Source organism: Grammomys surdaster, unplaced genomic scaffold (genome assembly GCF_004785775.1).
Source record: "Grammomys surdaster isolate TR1022 unplaced genomic scaffold, NIH_TR_1.0 193, whole genome shotgun sequence".
NCBI classification, from domain to species: domain Eukaryota; kingdom Metazoa; phylum Chordata; class Mammalia; order Rodentia; family Muridae; genus Grammomys; species Grammomys surdaster.
The window spans coordinates 9,891,599-9,911,874 of record NW_021604638.1 but is presented as its reverse complement, the minus strand read 5'-3'; the positions used below and the strand labels follow the sequence as shown (position 1 = coordinate 9,911,874).

Sequence of the window (20,276 nt, the reverse complement as noted above, 5' to 3'; positions counted from 1 at the left end):
ACCTCAGGCCCTGGTGAGCTGAGGGGAGGGCCAGGGCCCACACTGTGCTGCTGCTTCAGCTCTTCTATCTGTTGCAGAGAGAAGAAGGGGCGGCGGCGGGACGGGGGCTCCTCAGGGTGGCGCCGTCCCCACTCCTCAAAGCTGTTGGCATGTCGACACCGTACGTGCAGGCGCAGGTTCTTCTTGTGGCGAGTGCTGAAGTGGCAGTACTCACAGGCGAAGGGCTTGGCTCCTGTGGGCACAGGGAAATGCTTGTGCCCACACAGCCCTTCAGGAGCCATCTCTGGCCCCAGGGATCCCTAGCCACAAGCCGTTACCATGCTTGGACAAACACTGCTGCTCACTCTGGTGGATCAGAGCAGAAAGGACCAGGGCTACTTCCATATTCAGCCTTCCTACGAAGTCATTCTCAAGATCACCTTCCTAACTACGAGAGAGTAGATACCTCCCATTTCCCTCCTTCATAACTAAGTCAGAGAAAGCAAGCTGCTAGCACCAGGCTCAGGACAGACCGAAGGGGACAGACAGATGGCACAGGAAAAGTCCATCTGTGGCTTGGGCTGTTGAGAGGGACAGAGCTGAGCTCGGATGAGGGTGTAGGGACTGGAGGGCTGGCCCGACCTGTGTGCTTGACAGCCACATGAGACAGCAGGAAGTCCTCACGGAAGGTGCGATAGGGACAAAAGCTGCATTTGAAGGGCTTGTCGCTCACGTGGGACAGCTGGTGGTTCAACAGTGCCTTCTTGTCCTCACAAACAAACTCACAGAACTCACACTTGAACCTGCAGGCAGTGCAAAGGAGGGGAGCTCAGAAACACCAAGGATTTCCCCCTAGCCCGTGGACTTCCAGCGGGGACGCACCTGCGGTTGGCAACAGCCTGGATGTGTGTGAGCAGGTGCATTTTGAAGGTGTAGCGCTTCTTAAAGGACTTTCCACACTAAGGGCGGGGAAGGTGGAGTTAGACGGGGATGGCCCAGACAAGGCCCTGTCTCTAGGTACAGCTCTGCCTGGCTCACACACCTTATCACACATGTGTGGCTTCTCAGTGCTGTGAGTCTTCATGTGCTGTGTTAGTCTCTTCTGCATGGGGTACACACGGCCACACACTGGGCAAGGGAAAGAGCTCAGCTTTGGGGTCTGGGAAGGTATAATGAGAGGTCAGAGGGAGAAAGAGGGGAAACAGCAGGGAGTGCTCACTTCCTGTCCCACCCACCACCTTCAGCAGTCCTCGCCCTTCCCAGGCCAGGCACACACTCACCGGATCTGGCCTCTTCTTTCTAGGAAAGAAGAAAGCATTAACGCACAGCCTCCCCATGGGCCACCCAGTCCCAGGCCTGGTCACCACTCCCATTTCCCATGCCCTCTCTTCTGAACACATGGAAAACCAACTGGTGTCCTCCGGGGAAAAGGCTAAGGCGCCATAGGTGACCTCCCTGTGCTGGTTAATCTGGGACATGGGTCTTCTCTCCAGTCACAGAACACTACACTAAAGGCGATTCTATACTACACTACAGGCTCAAACAAGTTCCCCAGGGAACAGGCTTCAATCTGGTGACCAGAATTCTAGCTGGCAACATAACTCCTTCTCTTTAAAGAAACCAGTGACATCTTGATAAACTGTCACACACCCTGGTCCTCAGGGATCTCTACCCACCCTCTATTCAAAGGTCATATGCCAAAGAAACTGATTCTTTGTTGCTGAAGCCACAGGCCTGGCTGTAAGGCACTGAGCCACCACCAGGCCTGGAGACATCTGCTTTACCCAGCCCTGTCTGCTCTCAGCACTGGGGAAAGGGTAGCTGCAGCTGACTACAAGGTCTTCTGATCATGCATAAACCACTGTGGTCACACAATTTCCCTCAGGACCCTCAACACTGTCTCCATTTCCCAGATGAAGGAAGCGCCCTGGCCCTGAGGATTCTGGGATGACTGTCAGGGATGACTCCCCCGGACTCTGACTATTTCTAATACCATATGAACAACACAGGCCCAGGGTGCGTGTGCTGCATAGGACCTATCGTGCTTCTGGCCATGCTCTCCCTGTCCACCCTCCACTGTGCCCGCACAACTCACTGACCGGTCCTGGCTGTGCACGGCAGCGTGCCGAATGACGTCCTTGCGGTAGACACTGGTGTAGCTGCATTCATCACACTTGTAGGGCTTGCTGCCCACGTGGTTGAACATGTGCTCCTGGGAGAGACAGACAGCACAGGAGGCTCAGTGTCCCTGCTCCCTCCCCCCCATTCCTTGCCTGTGTTCACAACCTTGGGGTAAATGTGGACAGCGGACAGCAGAGTCTGCTGCCAGGCTGGGAATTCTCCCCAGAGAGAGCACATGCTGTGTCAGTCCTGTTGCTGGCTTATCATCTGACCAGAGTAGAGGGACCTTGCCGTAACAGAGCTTGGAGCCAGGCAATGTGGCTCTGTAGCCCAGGCCTGCCCTTCAGTACTCTGTAGCCTAGGCCTGTCCTTCAGTACTACGGAACAGTCCTCTAAGGAGCCCAGACACAACTCCAGGCCTGTCCCCCAGGGCCTGAAGGATGCACCCACGGCACCACATCACAGCACTGGTGCGGCCAAGTCGCAGACCTCTTCAGTAAATTGGTACAGCAGGCTTAACCTCATTGGGGCACAAAATGACAAACGGAGGCTTGGACTGCTTGCTGTTGGCCACACCTCTCAGGTAAGATGAAAGGAGCTCTTCCCTGAGACATACCACTGCCACCTGCTGGAAGGACTCACTGTGAAGAAACCTCCCACAGGCCAGTCTGCAGTTAGAATTAGCATGTCTACATTCTCTCTGATGTGAAGTGAACCCCTGAAGGTGAGGTATCCCTCACTGGACACCCTGTCAACTGCCTGTGGCAGCCTCCTCAGGACCATGTCCCAGCATCTTTCCCAAGCTAGATGGCTGGACTCCACAGCACTCCCTCCCGGGTAGTCCTTCCAGCCCCGGGAGCCCTGAGAGCCGCACCTTGAGCGAGGACCAGCGGCGGGAGCGGTAGCTGCACTGCAGGCACTTGAAGAGCTGTGGGTCATCAGCCTCATGGGAGTTGACGTGGAAGCGAAGGTCCTCGTGGGACAGGAAGCGTGAACCACATATGCGGCACAGGTAAGGCCGGAGCAGTGGCTTGGGAGACTTGTAGTAGTACCTGCAGGAAGGGATGGAGGCACTGGCTGGGCTGCAGGCTCGGGGAGCAACCCGCCCCGCCCCGCAGCCCACCCAGCTCACCTACGCCCTGTTCTACCTACTTCCGGTATTTCTTCCCTAGGAACCGCCTGGAAGGTCTTCCACGGCGACGGGGTGGGGCATCAGCTTCATCCTGGCAAGCGGGGGCTGCGTTCTCAGCATCTGACTGACTCACACCGGATTCCACCAGGCCCCTCCCCACCTTGCCCAGGGCCCTCAGGTCCGAGGAGCTGGGAGCCTCAAGATCCTGCAGCTCTGGAAGGCTCTGTGTGCCCTGGGAAGTCACTAGAGGCTGTCCCACTCCTGTCATGGACACAAAGAACACAATCAGTCACACAGTCTAGAACCAGAGGCCAGCCAACCCCACCGTCCCCCTCCCCAGCTAACCACTGATGGGTACATGAGATCACACACAGACAGCCCGTGCTCAGAAGGCAGTATAGACTCCACACTGTCTGACCTGACCTCGGCACAGCAGACTGAAATGAGATTGTACCTCCGTGACAGCTCCACAGCTAGGTTCGAGATTCAGCACGCTCCCCAGGAAGCTGTGCATCCTCAGGCAAAAGTCCTACCTCCCTGAGTCTCATCTGTCCCATCTGCTGGATCAGTGTCTTTGACACTGGCACACCCTTGAGAGGCTGGTGACCCAAGGGAGGGTCCTCGGCAAGAGGACGTTCACGGACAGCTTACAAACTCTTTGAAGTCTAATCTGAATGTGACGGCTTTTCAAACAGTGTTTAAAAATACTATCTAAAGGGCTGGAGAGACGGCTCAGAGGGTAAGAGCACTGGCCGCCCTTTCAGAGGACCCAGGTTCAATTTCCACAAGGCAGCTCACAGCTGTCTACAACACCAGTCCCAGGGGATCTTATACCTCCACAGACACTGCATACATACGGTAAACATACATACAGATAAAACACCCAAGCATGTAAAGATAACACACGAAACAAACCCACAAAACCTGCTTCAATTCCTAGCACTATCAACAAGGTGCTATTTTAAATATTAAGAGTAGTATCAACTAGTGGTGGTACACACCTTTAATCTCAGAATTTAGGAGGCAGGCAGGTGGCTCTTTCTACATAATGAGTTCTAGGCCTGCCAGAACTACATAGTGAGATCCTGGCTCAGAAAACCACAACAGACAGACAGACAGACAGACAGAGCCAGTGTGAAGGCTTAGTGAATAAACAGCCCTCTGCAGCTAAGCCTGCCATTGAGTTCAATACCAGCAGCCACAGGGCAAAGGAGAGAACCAACTCTCATAGGTTGTCCTCTGTGTGCCACATGCTCTGTGTGGCATGCTTACACACACATACACACACACACAAATAAGAACTATTTTTTTTTAAAACTAAGAATGATGCAGATTGGAAACAGTGTCTCCTCTGTGTGTTAGAGGTTGTTTGTGTGTGTGAATATATGTGCCAATTCTTTTTTTTTTTTTTTTTTGGTTTTTTGAGACAGGGTTTCTCTATATAGCCCTGGCTGTCCTGGAACTCACTCTGTAGACCAGGCTGGCCTCGAACTCAGAAATCCGCCTGCCTCTGCCTCCCAAGTGCTGGGATTAAAGGCGTGCGCCACCACCGCCCGGTGCATGTACCAATTATTATACCAGCAAAAGTGCTCCTCTCTTTGCCTTACTCACTTAAGGCAGGGGACCCCACTGAGCCCGAAGCTCCACGTCTTGGCTAGACTTGATGGCCAATGAACTCCCAGGATCACCCTGTTTCTGCAGCCCACCACTGGGAACACAGACACACACAGCCATGGCAATTTTCCTTATGGCAATTTTGAACTCGGGGCATGCTTTCACAGCAAATTCTCTCACCCACTGAGCCATTTCCTTGGTCCCCTGAAACAATGCCATCATTCTCTTCATGAAGTCATGGCCTGTGTGGTGCATATTTACTTTTCTGTATACGACAGTTCTCCTGGAGAGACTACAGAATCAACCTTTGAATGATGCACTCACAGTGGCCACCACACAAGTAGATGCTGTAACCCCTCTACTCATAACCAAGAGATCCAGAGTGGCATGTCCAGGTCAGAGCCTGGGCTTGCTCCCACACCGAGCCATTCCTGTGCCCACTGCAGTGCTCTGACCACAGCGTGTACCTCACAGACCACTCAACCACCGGCTCCTCTCTCCTCATTTCAATATCATTTTAAGCTTTTACTTGTTCAGTTAGAAAGGTCCAACCCCCTCTCTCACTGTGACAATTTGCCACCAGAAACCATCTCCAAAATCATGCATAGTCACCAAGGCTAGGTTTCTCTAGTAGGGGACAGGAGGGCTCCTTCCTGGGAAGCCTACAGCCAGTGGCTGAAAATGGCTCTTTCCATACACTCAGTCTCTGGAGCACCCAAGAGCCATCAGGCAGCGGAGCCACACGCTACCCACACAGACAGCCCGTCCCATGACCAATCTTACCATCATGGAGGTCTGAGGTCTCTAGGCGAGGCAGCTTTCGAGGCCGGCCAGGCCTCCGTCGAGGTCTCGGGGTACTGGGTGTGGGACGCTGGAGCCGTAGCTGCCGGCCCCGGGGCTCATCCTCAGCTGGATTATAGTCACTGTCCTCTGTGGTAACAATGAAGGACAGTGTGCACACACACACTAGCCCTGTCTCCTTACCCTGCTGACATCCACTGCCCACCCAGTCAGTGGACACCTCTCTCTACCAGTGAGGGCATTCCTAAGACCCTCTGCACCCTCCACGACAGGGGACTGACTCTCCTTCCTTTCTCTGCACCTCTCCTGGCACCTGCCAAGAGCTCATCTCGATCAGAAGCACAAAGAGGTATCTGGTTCTAAAGCCACTTAAGTCACTGGTGAAAGCAGGCGAAGAGCAGTGCGTCTACACACTCCCAGACTGAACCGTCCCACCAGGTGGACAACAGCCATGCATAACCATTCAACAAGAAAATGAACCCAGTCCAATTCAGAAAAACTTAGTTACAAAATGTATAAAAGGTAACTTGATTCTCCTGTTGTAACTGCCGTCTGGGAAGCCTATGCCTCCATCTGCTACCTAGGCCTAGTCCTGGAAGCTCTGGCCTCCTTAGAATCTAATCAAGGCCTAGAATGTTTTCAGCCTCTGAGACTTGCTGTCGAATAAGCTCACCTCTTCCTAGTTCTGATCTCTGGCTGGCTCATTAACTCAGCTCTTCTGGCTCAAAAGCCAGCTGACCTACTCAATCTGGCTTTTCTCTCAGCCTCTGAATTGCTCTGCTTTGCCCCAAAATAACTTTAGAAACTTTATCTGATCTTCTGGCTTTTTCATTCTCCTTCTGTCTTCCCATGTCTAGCTTGTTCTGTCTATAATCTATCTCTGTAAGATTCTACCAGTAAAACGGCCTCCTCCTCCTTCTCTGCGGCTCTGCTCTCCCTCCTGACTCTGTGGCACTGCTTGCCACAAACTCTACTGTAGTCCTGTACTGTACGCTCTTCCTCCTATATGTCTGTCTTTCCCTCTCCCTTTCTCTTCTCATGAGTTAGGCATATCCTGTCAAATCTTCCTGATTCGTCAATTTGTCTGCCACTCTATTAGACTTTCAAATATAGTGCTTCCTTCCACAAATATACTACTTTCAATGTCTAGGATTAAGGTCTAAGGGCATGTCTGTATTTCAGCAAGAAGGATTAAAGGTGTGTACTATGGGTTGAGCCACACCCTAGACAACTAGAAACAGGTTCAAGCATCCCGCAACAAAAATGCATACTAGATCTCAAAGTTTAGGGGGAAAAGTGAACCAGTTATGGTAGCACACACCTATAATCCTAACATTCAGAAGGAACAAGTGTTTGAGACTCCCAAGGACTACACCAGGGAAACTCTACCTCAAAAAGTTAGGAAGAAAAGACTGGAGAGATGGCACACTTGCTGCTTTTGGAGAGGAGCCAGGTTTAATCCCCAGTGCCCACGTGGAACAGCCCCAGCTGCCTGTAACTCTAGCTCCAGGCAAACAGCACCCTCTCCTGGCCTCCATAGGTATTGCACTCAACAATGCACATATCCACACATGCGCATATGAGAGTGAATCAAGGGGTTGGGGAAGCTGTCAATGAAGTACTTGTTGCAAAGCATGAGGCTCTGAGTTCAACCTCCCAGAACCCATGTCAAAAAGCAGAGCATGGCAGCACAGTCCCAACACTGGAGAGATAGACGGGAGAGTCCCCGGGCTTCTTGGCTACCTATTCTGTCAGAATCAGCAAGCTCTAGGTGCAGTGAGAAACCCTGCCTCAAAAAGCAAGGCAGAGCGCCACTGAGGAAGATGCCGGATGTCACCTCTGGCTGCACATGCATCCGCGCACAACACGTGGGGGGACGGGGCAAGGAAAAGGAAAAGTTTTGTTTTGGGTTGAATTGGGGTCTCATTTGAGGTTGGCCTCAAATTACGCAGTTATAGTTACAAATTATGCAGTTCCTGATCCTCCTGCCTCTACCTCCCCAGTGCTGGGACTGCGGCCTGTGCCACCACACTCAGCCTTCCTAACAGTTTCTATGTGCATACATGGAATTATTTTAGAACCATAGGGAGGTGATCGAGCTGTGAGAAGTACATATATATTTTTGCTGGCACTGTTTCTTCTGCTGTTCTGCTGCCCCACAGCTGAACCTTCTCCTGTGCCACACCGGTATCTCTGTCTTTATAGATGAGTGTGGGGACAGCGAGGTTGAGCGTTCTGATGCCTTACCCTCCAGATCGTCAATCGCCCCGGCATCCACAATGTCATCCTCCTCCTCCTCCTCCTCCTCCTCCTCCGGCCCTTCCTCCTCTGTGGGCTTGGTGGAAGGGCCCCACTTCCGTACACGGCCCCTTTTACCAGCCGCTGCTGCCGCCGCTGCTGCTAGTGCTGCAGAAAGAACAAAGCAGCTGCCATGTCTGGCCAAGTCTGCCCCCCATCAGACCCCGGGCTGCCGGGACGCACCTGGGCGGAAGTGCCGCTCCCGCATGTGGCGGAGCAGGGTGGCCTTGGTGCTGCTGCGGTACTGGCACATCTTGCACTTGAACTGCTGCACAACTACTACCTCCATCATGGCCTCCAGGCTCTGCAGGTCCAGCTCCTCGGTGCCGGGTGCCGGGGGTGGCTGTGCCACAGAACTGGGCTCTCCCTGCAGCTCCTCAGGAGGCTCCAGGCATGTGGAAGTGGATGAGGGGCCGTCAGCCAGCGCTTCAATGGCTGCCAGACTGCTGGCCAAGGTGGAAGTAGACATTGAGGATGCTATGGGAGCACCTGAGGACAGGAGAGGAGACAGAAGGCAAGACTGGCCATGAGCTTCAGCCGCTCCTCACCGGCAGGTCTAGACTTTCATCAGAGGCCAGGGCAATGGCTAACCCTCCAGGGTCATAATGGAGTCTTGTGTTCTGCCCCCATCCATTACAGGCTCCTGGGGACTGGTGACAGGATCCGTACCGTCATCCGGGCCCTGCAGGATCAGGTACTGTGTGGTCTCAGCTCCTCCCTCTTCACCACTGGTCACAGTGATACAGCCTGGCAGAAAAGGCGGAGGGTGACAGCTCTCAAAGGGATCCTGGCAGTAGGCCCACACCCTTGGACTCTACTTGGCAACTGGAGCCCATCTGTGTCATCCCCTTGTGCCCTGGGTACATCCACTGCAGGCTGGTGTGAGGCCTGGTATAGGGGATGTGCTAGCCCAGCCTCCAGAACATCAGTTATCCCGGCTGTCCAGTCTCTGACAGATGGGCCTAGTCATCCTCTGTCCTCTCTAAACTTCTTCACAGATCCTGCAGGTACCCTGTCTCAGAACACTTTGTGGGATGCTGGCACTTCTATGCAAGTTACTAACCATAAAGACTCAGCGTAACCCAGCAGCTTGAACCCAGGGGACATCTGTCTGGGCTTACTGCCCTGGGGCACCCTCTCCTCACCAGTGTCACTGCGTAAGTCATTTTTGGTGTCTCTCTCGTGTGCCTTACAGTTCTCTATGTACAGGGTTAATGGCAGCCATCTCCTCTGGTGGTCACTGGATGATCTGCCACCTGCTACGTGTCAAGTGTTTATAACTGTCCCCAGCACAAAGCCAGATACAACTCTTCTGCTTGTTAAGAATTAGTTACTGCTGCACGTCCTTCATGTGTGTGTACTGTGTGTATGGGCATGTGCATGGAAGTCAGATGACAACTTTTGGGAGTTGGCTCCTTCATTCCACTGTTGTGTGGGTTCGGTGGCAGTCACTAGGTCTGCCTGGCAAGCGCTCTCACCAGCTGAGCATCTTCCTGGCCCCAGCTACAACGCTCCCTACTTCTGAGCACTGTGACACCTGGGCATCATACTAAGAACTTACTGTGACATCTTATTCGATACTTGTGTTATTTACCACTATAACCACTAGGAGGCAGTTGTAAGTTCCCCATACATTCCACAGTAAGGTAATTAACCTCCCTCCTTCCTTCATCCATTCACACGGATGGCTGTGGGATTCTACAGGGCCACACCTTCTCATACATTCCACAGTAAGGTAATTAACCTTCTCCTTCCTCCTTCTCCTTCTCCTTCCCCTTCCCCTTCCCCCCCTCCCTCCCTTCCCACGGACGGCTGTGGGATTCTACAGGGCCACACCTTCTCCCTACTCACTCTGAATGAGGTCTGGACCAATGGTAGATTCAATGATCTTGTCAATGGCAGAGCCTAGGTCTGAAGAGGAGGCTGTGCAGTCAGACACCAGCATGCTGGGGTCTGGGAGAGCACTGGAATGCACCAGGGCGGAGGGGCCACCTGGCACCTCTGCTACTGGTCCCCGGGACACAGACGATGAATCAGGGAGGTAGCCATGAGGCAAGGGTTCTGCTGAAATGCTCTCGGATACCTCCTCCTGCAAGTAGGAAGCAGAGGATAGTTCAGGGCCAGGCGTGGGGCAGGACAGGACAGCCTGTAGATACCCAAGAAACAACAAATAAAGCCACCCACATTTCACCCCTACAGAGGACTAGGAGAGCTCTCCAGTCAGTGAGAGCCCTAGGACCCGAGGATGTAGTCAGCCACTACCCCAGGGTTAAAGGAAGAACCTCCCTAGACCACACACCACAGCCAGGAGGGGCAACTGTCACTGGGCTTTTGCATCAATCCCTCCCCCTGCTGCAAACTCTTCATGGTCACCCCCAGCCTTCTCACAACCATTTAGGCACGGCTCCCTCTAGAGGGCAGGCTAGGCCTTTCTGCAGAGACCATGTCGCCTCATCACACCGGAATGATGACAGGTTGGGTCTACACTCTGAGAATGGAAGCTTGCCTCTCTGGACCCAGTTCCTCAGCCCAATGCCATCTCACCCCTGCACCTCAACCTTTTCCACACCAGGCTGTGTCTGTGCAGGGACCTGGACCACACCTGTCCTGTTCCTAGCAGTAACCCTGTAATTTGGCATAGGTTAGCCTCCGAGTAGAGCCACTTCTGCTGACATAATTAAACTCTAAACTGCACATCCAGGGCCACTGTCTCGTATCTCCATCAAGCGGAGTCCAGACACAATCCCTACCTCGCCAAACTACTCATGAAACTACCAGAGACAAATATATTTCTAATTCTCACTTAACAGACGAGATGAGGGCTAGAACCTGGGTAGCCTGCTCAACACAGAGTACTGGGTCAGGAAGAGATGGCCGAGTTTCCCCTTACAGCCTAACACCCATGGAACCAGGCCCTCTCGTTCCATTTGACAGATGGGAAGACTAAGGTAACTAATACAGATCAACCTTTGAACCAGAAAGGGCTCACGGAGCCCAAGGGCTCTGGGTAAGACAGTGGATAATGAATTCTGGCTCTGTCGGCATGCTCTGCCTCAGTTTCCCTTTCTGCAGATTCCGGAAACAAGTGGTTTAAACATGTCTCTTAACTATGGGGCTTGTCAAACGACCAAAACCTACCATAGCAGCTTGGCATGGCATGACGTGGCGTCTGCCTCAAAAACAATTATTTTCTACAAGTAGGCTTTGCTTACGGTCCCCCTGCCCACACCGTCCAGACTGATCCATACATACCACAGAGTGGCTGCCACTGTCTGAGCTCTGCCCCACGCCAGAGTCGTCGGCCTCCGTTAACCCTGGGGCCGTCGCAGCGTCGCTGCTGTCCGCGGACACAGCTTCCGAGGTGCCCACACCCAGGCCGCTCTCAGAAGGCTCCTCCGGCTGGCCAGGCCGAGGGGCCGCGTCGCTACTGCTCTCCACCTCGTTCTCCTCCATTGGTTCTGGGGGCCGAGTGACAGCGAGGCGCAGGGTAGGAGGCTTTCACTCTGCCGGATGAGACGACCATGGTTGCAACAAGTGGTCCACCTTTCGGGTCCGGCCAAGCAGTACCCACTCAGATGCACCGGTGTGCCCATTCCGCAGATGCAAAGACTGAGCATCGGACTAGACGGGGCGGGGTTTCCTGGAAAGGGAACCTTCCAGAAAAGAACAGGGACGCCTGGTCTCTCGGGCTAGGGCCCCTCTAGGAAGGGTGGTCCCGGTGGGTGATCGGTGATCACCGCTCTTTGCTCCTCCCAGAGGCGTGAATCGACCCTGGGAGGACACAGCGGTTCAGCCCTCCAGACCCCGCGTCCCCTCGGATAAGGAGCCAGTGGTACAGCCCGCAGGCCCCCGGGGTCAGTGGTTCGCTCCCCCTCCCAGGGCTCCCCTGCGGAGGGGGCTGACAGCGATGGTCGCGGGGCCTGGTGACTCGGGGCTGTCCCCGGCGCTGCCTGAGCTCCAGGCCCGACGCCATCTTGTGGCGGCGCTGGGTTTCCGCTCAGGCAAATGCGAGAGCGGCTAAAGGGCCTGGGACCCCGGGGCCCTGTTCGGACAGCCCCGCCGGCCCGGGAGTCGCCATCCGGCAGCCCCGCGGTAGAGCCCCGGTGCACGGCAGTGTGCAGTGGGACGGCCCGCCTCCGGCTGTCGCTAACCTGAGCCTCTGGCTGCTGTGTCGCTCTCCGACTCCGGCATCGACGAGGTCGCCATCCTCTCACCCCCGTCGCGGAGGAACCCATCAGCCTCCCTCGAACCGGAACTACTTCCGCCGCCGCCCTCCCGGGGAAAGACAGACTTGCGGAGTTTCAGGAGGCCTCTCAGAGGACTCAGAACCGTCGTCGGGTCCAGAAGGACTCTAGACGTTCATACGCTGCCTAGAGTTGGGGCCCAGGTCAGCGGGGGCCGGGGACTACTTTTCCTGTGGCGGATGGCTACACGGGAAGTGGAGTGACGTCACGCAGGTCCCATGCTAGGCTCGCAGGGCAAGGCGCGGCGGAGGCGCCGGGCTCTGGTGGGCGTGGCTCCCAGCGTCTAGCCACACCTCCAGGGGTCGCTTAGGGAACCGTGGTTGCCTAGGACGGCTTAGATGTGTCCAGAGGGGAGGAGACGTCAGTCATTTCCCTGGCTTTTCACCTATAGCTTAAAGCTCCACTCGAGCCCGATCGGATCCTCCCGGCTTAGGTTTGCTGTGCCGTGGGCAGGGAGCGTATACAGAGGGGAAAGCCGAGGTGTGAGGACAGGAAAGGCTGGTTCGGAATCACTACTAAGGGGATTTGGGGGATGGGGTAATGGCGGAGGTCAGGAAAACTCTTTTTGAAAAACAGTTAATCCTTGGACCATGGGTGGATTTCTGTTTCTTAACATTATTATTAGGACTGGAGGTCCAGACACCCAGCTGTCTTCTGGTCATTGTAGATCCTCAGTAGGAGTGTTTAGAAGTTGGGGGATTAGCTCAGTTGCAAACAGGAGGCCCTGGATTCGATTCCTAGCATACACATGCGCTCACGGACGCGCGCACTCACGCAGTGTTGGGTATTTTTAGAAGCCTGCAGTCCTTGAGCCCAGTGTGGTGGCTCATGCTTTTAATCCAGCATTCGGGAGAGGCAAGCTAACCTCACTAGAGTTCACGTAGACCAGCTGGGGCTACGTAGTGAAATTTTCCCAGAATCCACATGGTAAAAGGAGAGAACCGTCTCTTCCAAGCTGTCCTCCCACGTCCACGCGCTTTTTTGTGGCATGTGTGCCCTCACAGACATACAATAAATAAATGCTTAAAGTCGGCAGTGGTGGCGCACGCCTTTAAGTCCTAGCACTTGGGAGGCAGAGGCAGGCGGATTTTTGTGAGTTTGAGGCCAACTTGCATTACATAGTTCTGGGGACAGCCAGGGCTACATAGAGAGACCCTATCTTAAAACAAAACAAACAAACCAGAAAAAGAAATGAGCCAGGGAATGGTGGCACACACTTCACCTCAGAACTGAAGAGGCAGAAACAGGGATCTCCGTGAGTTAAAGGCCAGCCTGGTCTACAGGGCTAGTTCCAGGACAGCCAGGGCTACACCGAGAAACCGTATCCAAAAAAAAAAAAAAAAGAAGAAAAATCAATGCAGTGAAAAGGACAAGCTGCTTTGAGTTAATTCCCAGCACCTGGCCATGAGGGGGCCCACGCTCTTGTCACAGAAACTCCTCCCTCCCTATTGTTTCCTCTTTGGTAGAAATAGACCAGGAGGTCTGTGAAGGGATCCCATCCTCGCTGCCCCTCCTTCCCATCCAGCTACCAGGCCTCTAGAACAATCCTTGAGACCTACGTTTGAGGCTAGCTTCATAGCAGGTTGGGTTTTTCTGTTTTTTTTTTTTTTCTTTTTGGGTTTTTTGTCTGTCTGTTTGTTTGTTTTTTGCTGGGGAGGGGGGTTTTGAGACAGGGTTTCTCTGTGTAGTCCTGGCTGTCCTGGAACTCACTCTGTAGACCAGGCTGGCCTCAAACTCAGAAATCTGCCTGCCTCTGCCTCCCAAGTGCTGGGATTAAAGGCGTGCGCCACCACTGCCTGGCTTTTGTTTTTAATTTTTCTTAAAGATTATGTGTGTGTGTGTATGTGTATATATGTGTATATATATATATGCATACATACACTGTAGTTGTCTTCAGACACACCAGAGAGGGCATCAGATCCCATTACAGATGGCTGTGAGCCACAACCCAAGCACCTGAATTATAGGCATGAGCCACTAAGCCCAGTTCAAACCCTGGTTTCCTGACTGCCAATCCAGGCTTCTCAGCAGAGCATGTTGTTAGAAAAAATCCTGGAAGCAGTGAAGACAGCTGCTCTCACCCGAAGGATGCTAAAGTGGACAGTTGAGAAAACCAGAACCCGCCGGGCAGTGGTGGCTCACGCCTTTAATCCCAGCATTTGGGAGGCAGAGGCAGGTAGATTTCTGAGTTTGAGGCCAGCCTGGTCTACAGAGTGAGTTCCAGGACAGCCTGGGCTACACAGCTACACAGAGAAACCCTGTCTCGAAAAACCAAAAAAAAAAAAGAAAGAAAGAAAGAAAGAGAAAAAAAGAACCAGAACCCAAGAATGAAGAGAAGGAACTGTACCAGGCACTGTAGGGGTGTGTCAGTGTGTCATTTTAAACAGTCTCACTGTGTAACCCATACTCCTGGAACTCCTTGGTAATCATTCTGTTTCTGCCTTCTGAGCATCAGAATTACAGACACACCTCGCCATGCCCAGCGTTTCATAGCATCTTAAGTGACAATGGGCCTGCAGGCTCGTGTATGTGTGCGCTTGGTTCCCAGCTGTGGGAGGGACTGGGATTATGGCCTATTTAGAAGAGGTGCGTCACTGAGAGGTGGGCTTTGAGGTTTCAAAAGCTCGTCCCATTTCTAGTTAGCTCTTTCTGCCTTCTCCTTGTGGATTAGGATGTAAGTTGTTTTGTTTTTTTTTAATTTTAAAGATTTATTTCTTTTATTTATATGAGGACACTGTAACCGTCAGATACATCAGAAGAGGACATTGGATTCCAGATGATTGTGAGCCACCATGTGGTTGCTGGGAATTGGACTCAGGACCTCTGGCAGAGCAGTCAGTGCTCTTAACCGCTGAGCCATCTCTCCAGCCCAGGATGTAAGTTTTTACGCTGCTAGGCCAGCTTCCTGCCCTCCCACCTGCTGCCATGCTCCTGGCCAGGATGCTTATGGACTCTCAACCCTCTGCAACCATGAGCCTGAATAATTGTCTTCTTTTATAAGTTGCCTTGGTCATGGTGTCTCTTCACAGCAATAGAAATGTGTCTACGATATTTGTTGTTTTGTTTTTTGTTTGTTTGTTTTTAATCGTTGTTACTGGCAAAATATCTGCAGTAACCAAGAGGTTTAGGATTGCTGACCCTCAGTGCCCTGCCATGTTGCTGTCTGTCTGTCTGTATATTCATCAATATCTCTTCTAGTAAGTTCATTTTACAAAGAAAAATCAATTCCAGTATAGCCTTTGAGCCCTGCTTTGGGATATCTTTTTGCTGTGATTAAATATTATGATCAAAAGCAATTTGAGAAGCAGAGGGTTTATTTTATTTCTCCATTTCAGGCTCATCCTTGAAGTGAGGACAGGAACTCAAGCAGGGAAGGAACCTGGAGGGAGGAGCTGATGCAGAGGCCATGGAGGGGTGTTGCTTACTGGCTTGCACCTCCTGGCTTGCTCAGCTTGCTTTCTTACAGAACCCAGGACCACCAGCTCAGGGTGGCATCACCCACAATGTGGCTGGACCCTCCTACTTTAATCACTAAATTGTTGTACTGGCTTACTTACCAACAGCCTAGTCATATGCAGGCTCTCTATTGTCTGACTGCAGTTTTTATAAGTTGATATAAAACTAACCCGCACACCCCCCAAATCTGAACATTTTCAGTAACAACTGAAGGATGATTGCATTTGGATCATGTCAGAGGTTTCTGTCCACAGTCAGACGTCTCTGCTTTGGGGTCTGGGACAGATGTAAAGGACCAATCACATCATGGTGGGTAGAGAGGAGGGCGTGGGACAGGGACAGAGTAATACTATACCTTCAAAGGCATGCCTCCAGTGACCTTCTTTGAAGAAGGTACCCCCTGTAGCCACTGCGCTATGAATTCATTGATGAATTTAGCATCTCATAATCCAGTCACCTCTCAGTTGTACCACTAGCTGGGGACCAAGCCTTCAGTCAAACCATTTGGGGAGAGACTTTATGCCTGGTTCATAGCAAAAGGTTCTCTTCCAGGTAAAGAGAAGACACCTGAGGATAAAGAGAGATGTCTCCAGGGTCAGAGGAGAGAGGGAGGGAGGGAGCTGTGCTGGTTTGGATGAGAATGGTCCCCATGGCCTCGTATATTTGAATGCCGAAGTCACCAGAGCTTGGGATTGTTTGAGAATTAGAAGGATTAGAAAGTGTGGCCTTGTTGGAGAAAGTATGTCACTGGGAATGGGCTCTTGAGTTTTCGAATTGCAAGCCAGGCCCAGTGTCGCTCTAGCTCTCTACAGATCAGGGTACAGTTCTCCGATACATCCAGAGCTATGCTCCCCACAATGTTGATAATGGACTAAATCTCTGAAACTCGTAAGAAGCCCCCACTCAAATGTTTTCTCTCGGAATAGTTGCCTTGGTCGTGGTGTCTCTAAGCAGCAGTAGGACAGTGCTAAGCCTGCAACGAGCTAATAACATTAGTGTCTGATTTGGCAGGAGACGCGGTAACAGATGAGGTGTGGGTGTTGGCGCCCACTTCCTTTAGGTCAGGGCTTAAGGGAGGGCACAAATTAGCCCTTCTTGGGACTCAAAACTTTAAAAAACAGGAAAACTCAGAGAGGGAGAGAGGAGCCAGGCAGTGGTGGCGCACGCCTTTAATCCCAGCACCTGGGACGCAGAGGCAGGCGGATTTCTGAGTTCGAGGCCAGCCTGGTCTACAGAGTGAGTTCCAGGACAGCCAGGGCTACACAGAGAAACCCTGTCTCGAAAAACAAAAAAAAAAAACAAAAAACAAAAAAAAGAGAGAGAGAGAGAGGGAGGTGGGGATGGCAGATAGTGTCCTGTGGCCGACGTTAGCCCCGTGCAGAGCAGCCTTGAGTCAGCACTGACCTGACTAATGACACTGTAGAAAACCAAGAATCAGGAAGTCGTCTCCCTCTGAGCTTTGTGAATTGGGGAAGCTTTTAAAATGAGATGAAGGAGCCTCTCACAGGCTGGCTCCCGAGACTGTAGGATTTGGGGCAGGTGGGGTTCATATGATTGTTATGGGAATGGAAGATTAAGTTAAGTACCCACCTCATCTCTAGACAAAACTTGCATACCCTGAGGAAACGCAAAGAAAACCAGTCCTGGATGGACTGGCCGGTGTGAACCATGTGAATGCTTGGTCACTTCCACCTGAGGTCCCATGAATGTCACGGATTGAAGGATAGCAGGGAGGAGAGACACGTCTCGGGGGTGTTTGCTGTCGTTCGCTCAGCCTGGTAAAGCTGTGTTCACAGGTGACTTCAGTTCATTCAACAGGGACTGTGATGTGGAACTTTTAGTGGCTTTGCTGAGCCCAGGGTGGGCATGACCTTTACAAGGTAGGCAGGGCTCTAGCGGGGCCAAATGATTGAGATCAGCCTGTAGATTGATTGGAAAGTTCTAAAGCTGTCAGGAGGTGGTGAGAGGGTGGCACCTGGACAAGGGGCTGGGTGCTAAGTCAAAAGCAGGTAGGCAACCTTGGAGCAAGGCTAGAGTTCCTGCCGCACCCCCACTCCCCAAAAAGAGAAAGGAAGTGAAGTACTGTGTCTGTGAGGTTTCTGAAAGCTTGAACACCAGAGCAACAGTTTACCAGAGGAGTGGGCACGTGCAGGGTGCAGGAGAGTCATTAGCTTCTAGAACTGGTCGCTTCCTTCTCTTAGGTGTGCTGTATACATTTGCCCCATGGAAGAAAGCGTACCAGGAATGGAGATTGTCTGTCCAGTCTTGGCCCTTTCTGCAGCCAGGTGTGGCTGATTTTAAAGACGGGGTCTCACCGTGTAGCCTTTGCTGGCCCAGAATTCACAGAGACCTCCTGCCTCCCTCCCTAGTGCTGGGATTAGAAGTACTCACTGTCAAACCCAGTGCTTGCTCCCTCAGTCTTGTTCTAGGCTGAGCAGCGCCAGACAGCCCCCAGCAAGCCCAGTGGGTATGGGGGGGGAGGGGTGAGCTGTGGCCCCACAACCGTGCATCAGGATGAAAAGGGGGATGGTTTGTGGAGAGTCAGGGTACAGAGAGCTGGACAGGTAATGACACCCTCCCTGCAACTACCAGCGCTGCCTTTTTGATGAAATGATTGGAACAAGGGCTGAAGGGAGGGCTCCACAGCAACCATACTGCAGCTCGCTGACTTCTGCAGTTCCAGGAGATCTGATGCCCTCTTCTGGCCTCTTGGGATACAGCACAGACATGATGCTGAAACATACTTGCAGGCAAACACCTATATGCATAAACATTTTTAATATTTTTTACTTGCATTGGTGTTGTGCCTCTATGTAGGTCTGTGTGAGGGTGTCAGATCTTGGAGTTATAGACAATTGTGAGTTGCTGTGTGGTTGCTGGGAATTGAACCCAGGTCCTCTGGAAGAACAGTCAGTGCTCTTAACCACTGAGCCATCTCTCCAGCCCCATCCACAGGTATTTTTTTTTTTAAAAAAAGAAATAGTTGATACAAATGTTCTTTTTTTTTTTTCTTGCTGAATTGGGCCTTGCTAGTGTTTCTTTTTTAGAATCCCATTAGCAGCCAAAGATGAATTATCATTTTCCTGGGAAGGATGGTGAAGAGCCTTCAGAGCCCAGCCCACCCTCTGTAGAAAGAGTTCAGTACACAGTGCTAACCCTGAGTGTCTGACAGATCTGGGAGAACATCTGGAAGAACAAAGTCAACAGGAAGAATGACTGCAGTCACGCTCATGGCTGGGGAAAGACACTCCCAGAAGGCATATACTGTTGAGTGGAAACCCTGTGCCAGGGTGGGCTACCTCTGGACATTTCTGGACACGGAGTCCTCTGAGGCCTCCCGAACCATAAAAGCTGATGTCATATCCTGGATAGTTTTTTGTCAACACAAGCTAATGTCATTTGAGAGGAGGGAACCTCAATGTTGAAAATGTCTCCATGACATTGGGCTCTACGAAAGCCTGCCAGGGCATTTTCTTAATCAGTGACTGATGGGGAAGGGCCCAGCCCATTGTGTATGGCGCCATCCCTGGGCCGGTGGCCCTGGGTCCTATCAGAAAGCAGACTGAGCAAGCTAGAGCAACCACCTCTCCACAGCCTCTGCATCAGTTCCTGCCTCTAGGTTCCTGCCCCGTTTGAGTTCCTGCTCCGACTTGTGTGTGTGTGTGTGTGTGTATGTGTGTATGTATTTATGAGTACTCTGCCACATGTACACCCACATGCCAAAAGAGGGCATCAGATCCCCTTATAGATAGTCGCCAGCCACCACGTGGTTGCTGGGAATTGAACTCAGGACCTCAGGAAAAGCAGCCAGTGCTCCTCACCGCTGAACCATCTCACAGCCTCTGTCCTGACTTTCTTTGATGATGAACAGCAATGTGGAAGTATAAGCCTAATAAACCTCCTCCAAATTGTTTTTTGGTTATGGTGTTCCATGCCATCACAGCCATAGAAATCCTAATGAACAGACCACGGCTTTTGTGCATGCCAGAATGAGCTGTGAGACCCTACTGCTAAAGACGGCTCTTGTTTTGGATGCAAGCCATTGAGAAGTTAGCAAACGGAACTTATAAGGCTCAGGAAACAAAACTCATAAGCTCCAGGAAGCTGAAAGTCAAAAGACTCTTGATACCCCTACTAAGGTATACAAATCCCGAGTAACTGGGGTGAGGAGTTTCTTCAGCGGAGCTGCCTGCAAGCTGGGCAGGAGCTCTGCCGGCTCAGCCTTTGTGAATCATCCATGCTAGGGTGGGCTTTGGAGATAGAGCCACCTTGGAGTTACCCATAGCAGCCCCAGTAAACTCGGGGTGAACTTAAGCCAGGACAGACGTAAGTAGAGCTGCTCCTTTGGTCTGCTGTCCATATCTGGGGTAAACAGATGTTGGTTCGTGTCTCCCAGGAAAATGCACCCAACATCTGGTCTAGTGGAAGTATCTGTGGCTCCAGGTCGGATCCTCTGCAGGAGATGCTCGTTCTGTCCAACAGGTGTTCACTAAGTCCTCGACAGGTACCTGGGGATGCAGGTGCACTGTGAGCTGTGGGTCACTAGATACTCCTCACATGGCTGTGACACCTAAGGAAACTGGTCCAGGTGTTGCAAGGTGGCCAGAGTCACACACGTGGGAGTTTATCCC

General features: G+C 52.2%; 1 protein-coding gene across 2 annotated transcripts in view; it reads right to left on the bottom strand.

Moving 5' to 3' along the window:
- The window catches only part of Znf335 (zinc finger protein 335), a 20,711-nt gene extending 8,383 nt beyond the window's left edge, over nucleotides 1–12,328 (bottom strand). The window contains exons 1-15 of one of the 2 annotated variants that reach the window (XM_028769627.1): nucleotides 12,097–12,328; nucleotides 11,198–11,448; nucleotides 9,797–10,034; nucleotides 8,615–8,692; nucleotides 8,129–8,434; nucleotides 7,895–8,053; nucleotides 5,630–5,776; nucleotides 3,253–3,493; nucleotides 2,975–3,152; nucleotides 2,079–2,191; nucleotides 1,260–1,278; nucleotides 1,022–1,138; nucleotides 862–938; nucleotides 622–782; nucleotides 3–232 (exon numbers count right to left, since the gene is read on the bottom strand). In XM_028769627.1, coding sequence (XP_028625460.1) covers nucleotides 3–232; nucleotides 622–782; nucleotides 862–938; nucleotides 1,022–1,138; nucleotides 1,260–1,278; nucleotides 2,079–2,191; nucleotides 2,975–3,152; nucleotides 3,253–3,493; nucleotides 5,630–5,776; nucleotides 7,895–8,053; nucleotides 8,129–8,434; nucleotides 8,615–8,692; nucleotides 9,797–10,034; nucleotides 11,198–11,398 — 2,265 coding nt within the window. In that variant the 5' untranslated portion in view covers nucleotides 11,399–11,448; nucleotides 12,097–12,328. The remainder of the gene's footprint in view (nucleotides 1–2; nucleotides 233–621; nucleotides 783–861; nucleotides 939–1,021; nucleotides 1,139–1,259; nucleotides 1,279–2,078; nucleotides 2,192–2,974; nucleotides 3,153–3,252; nucleotides 3,494–5,629; nucleotides 5,777–7,894; nucleotides 8,054–8,128; nucleotides 8,435–8,614; nucleotides 8,693–9,796; nucleotides 10,035–11,197; nucleotides 11,449–12,096) is intronic. The other variant, XM_028769625.1, reaches the window with a different exon arrangement.
- Nucleotides 12,329–20,276: the final 7,948 nt, after the last annotated feature.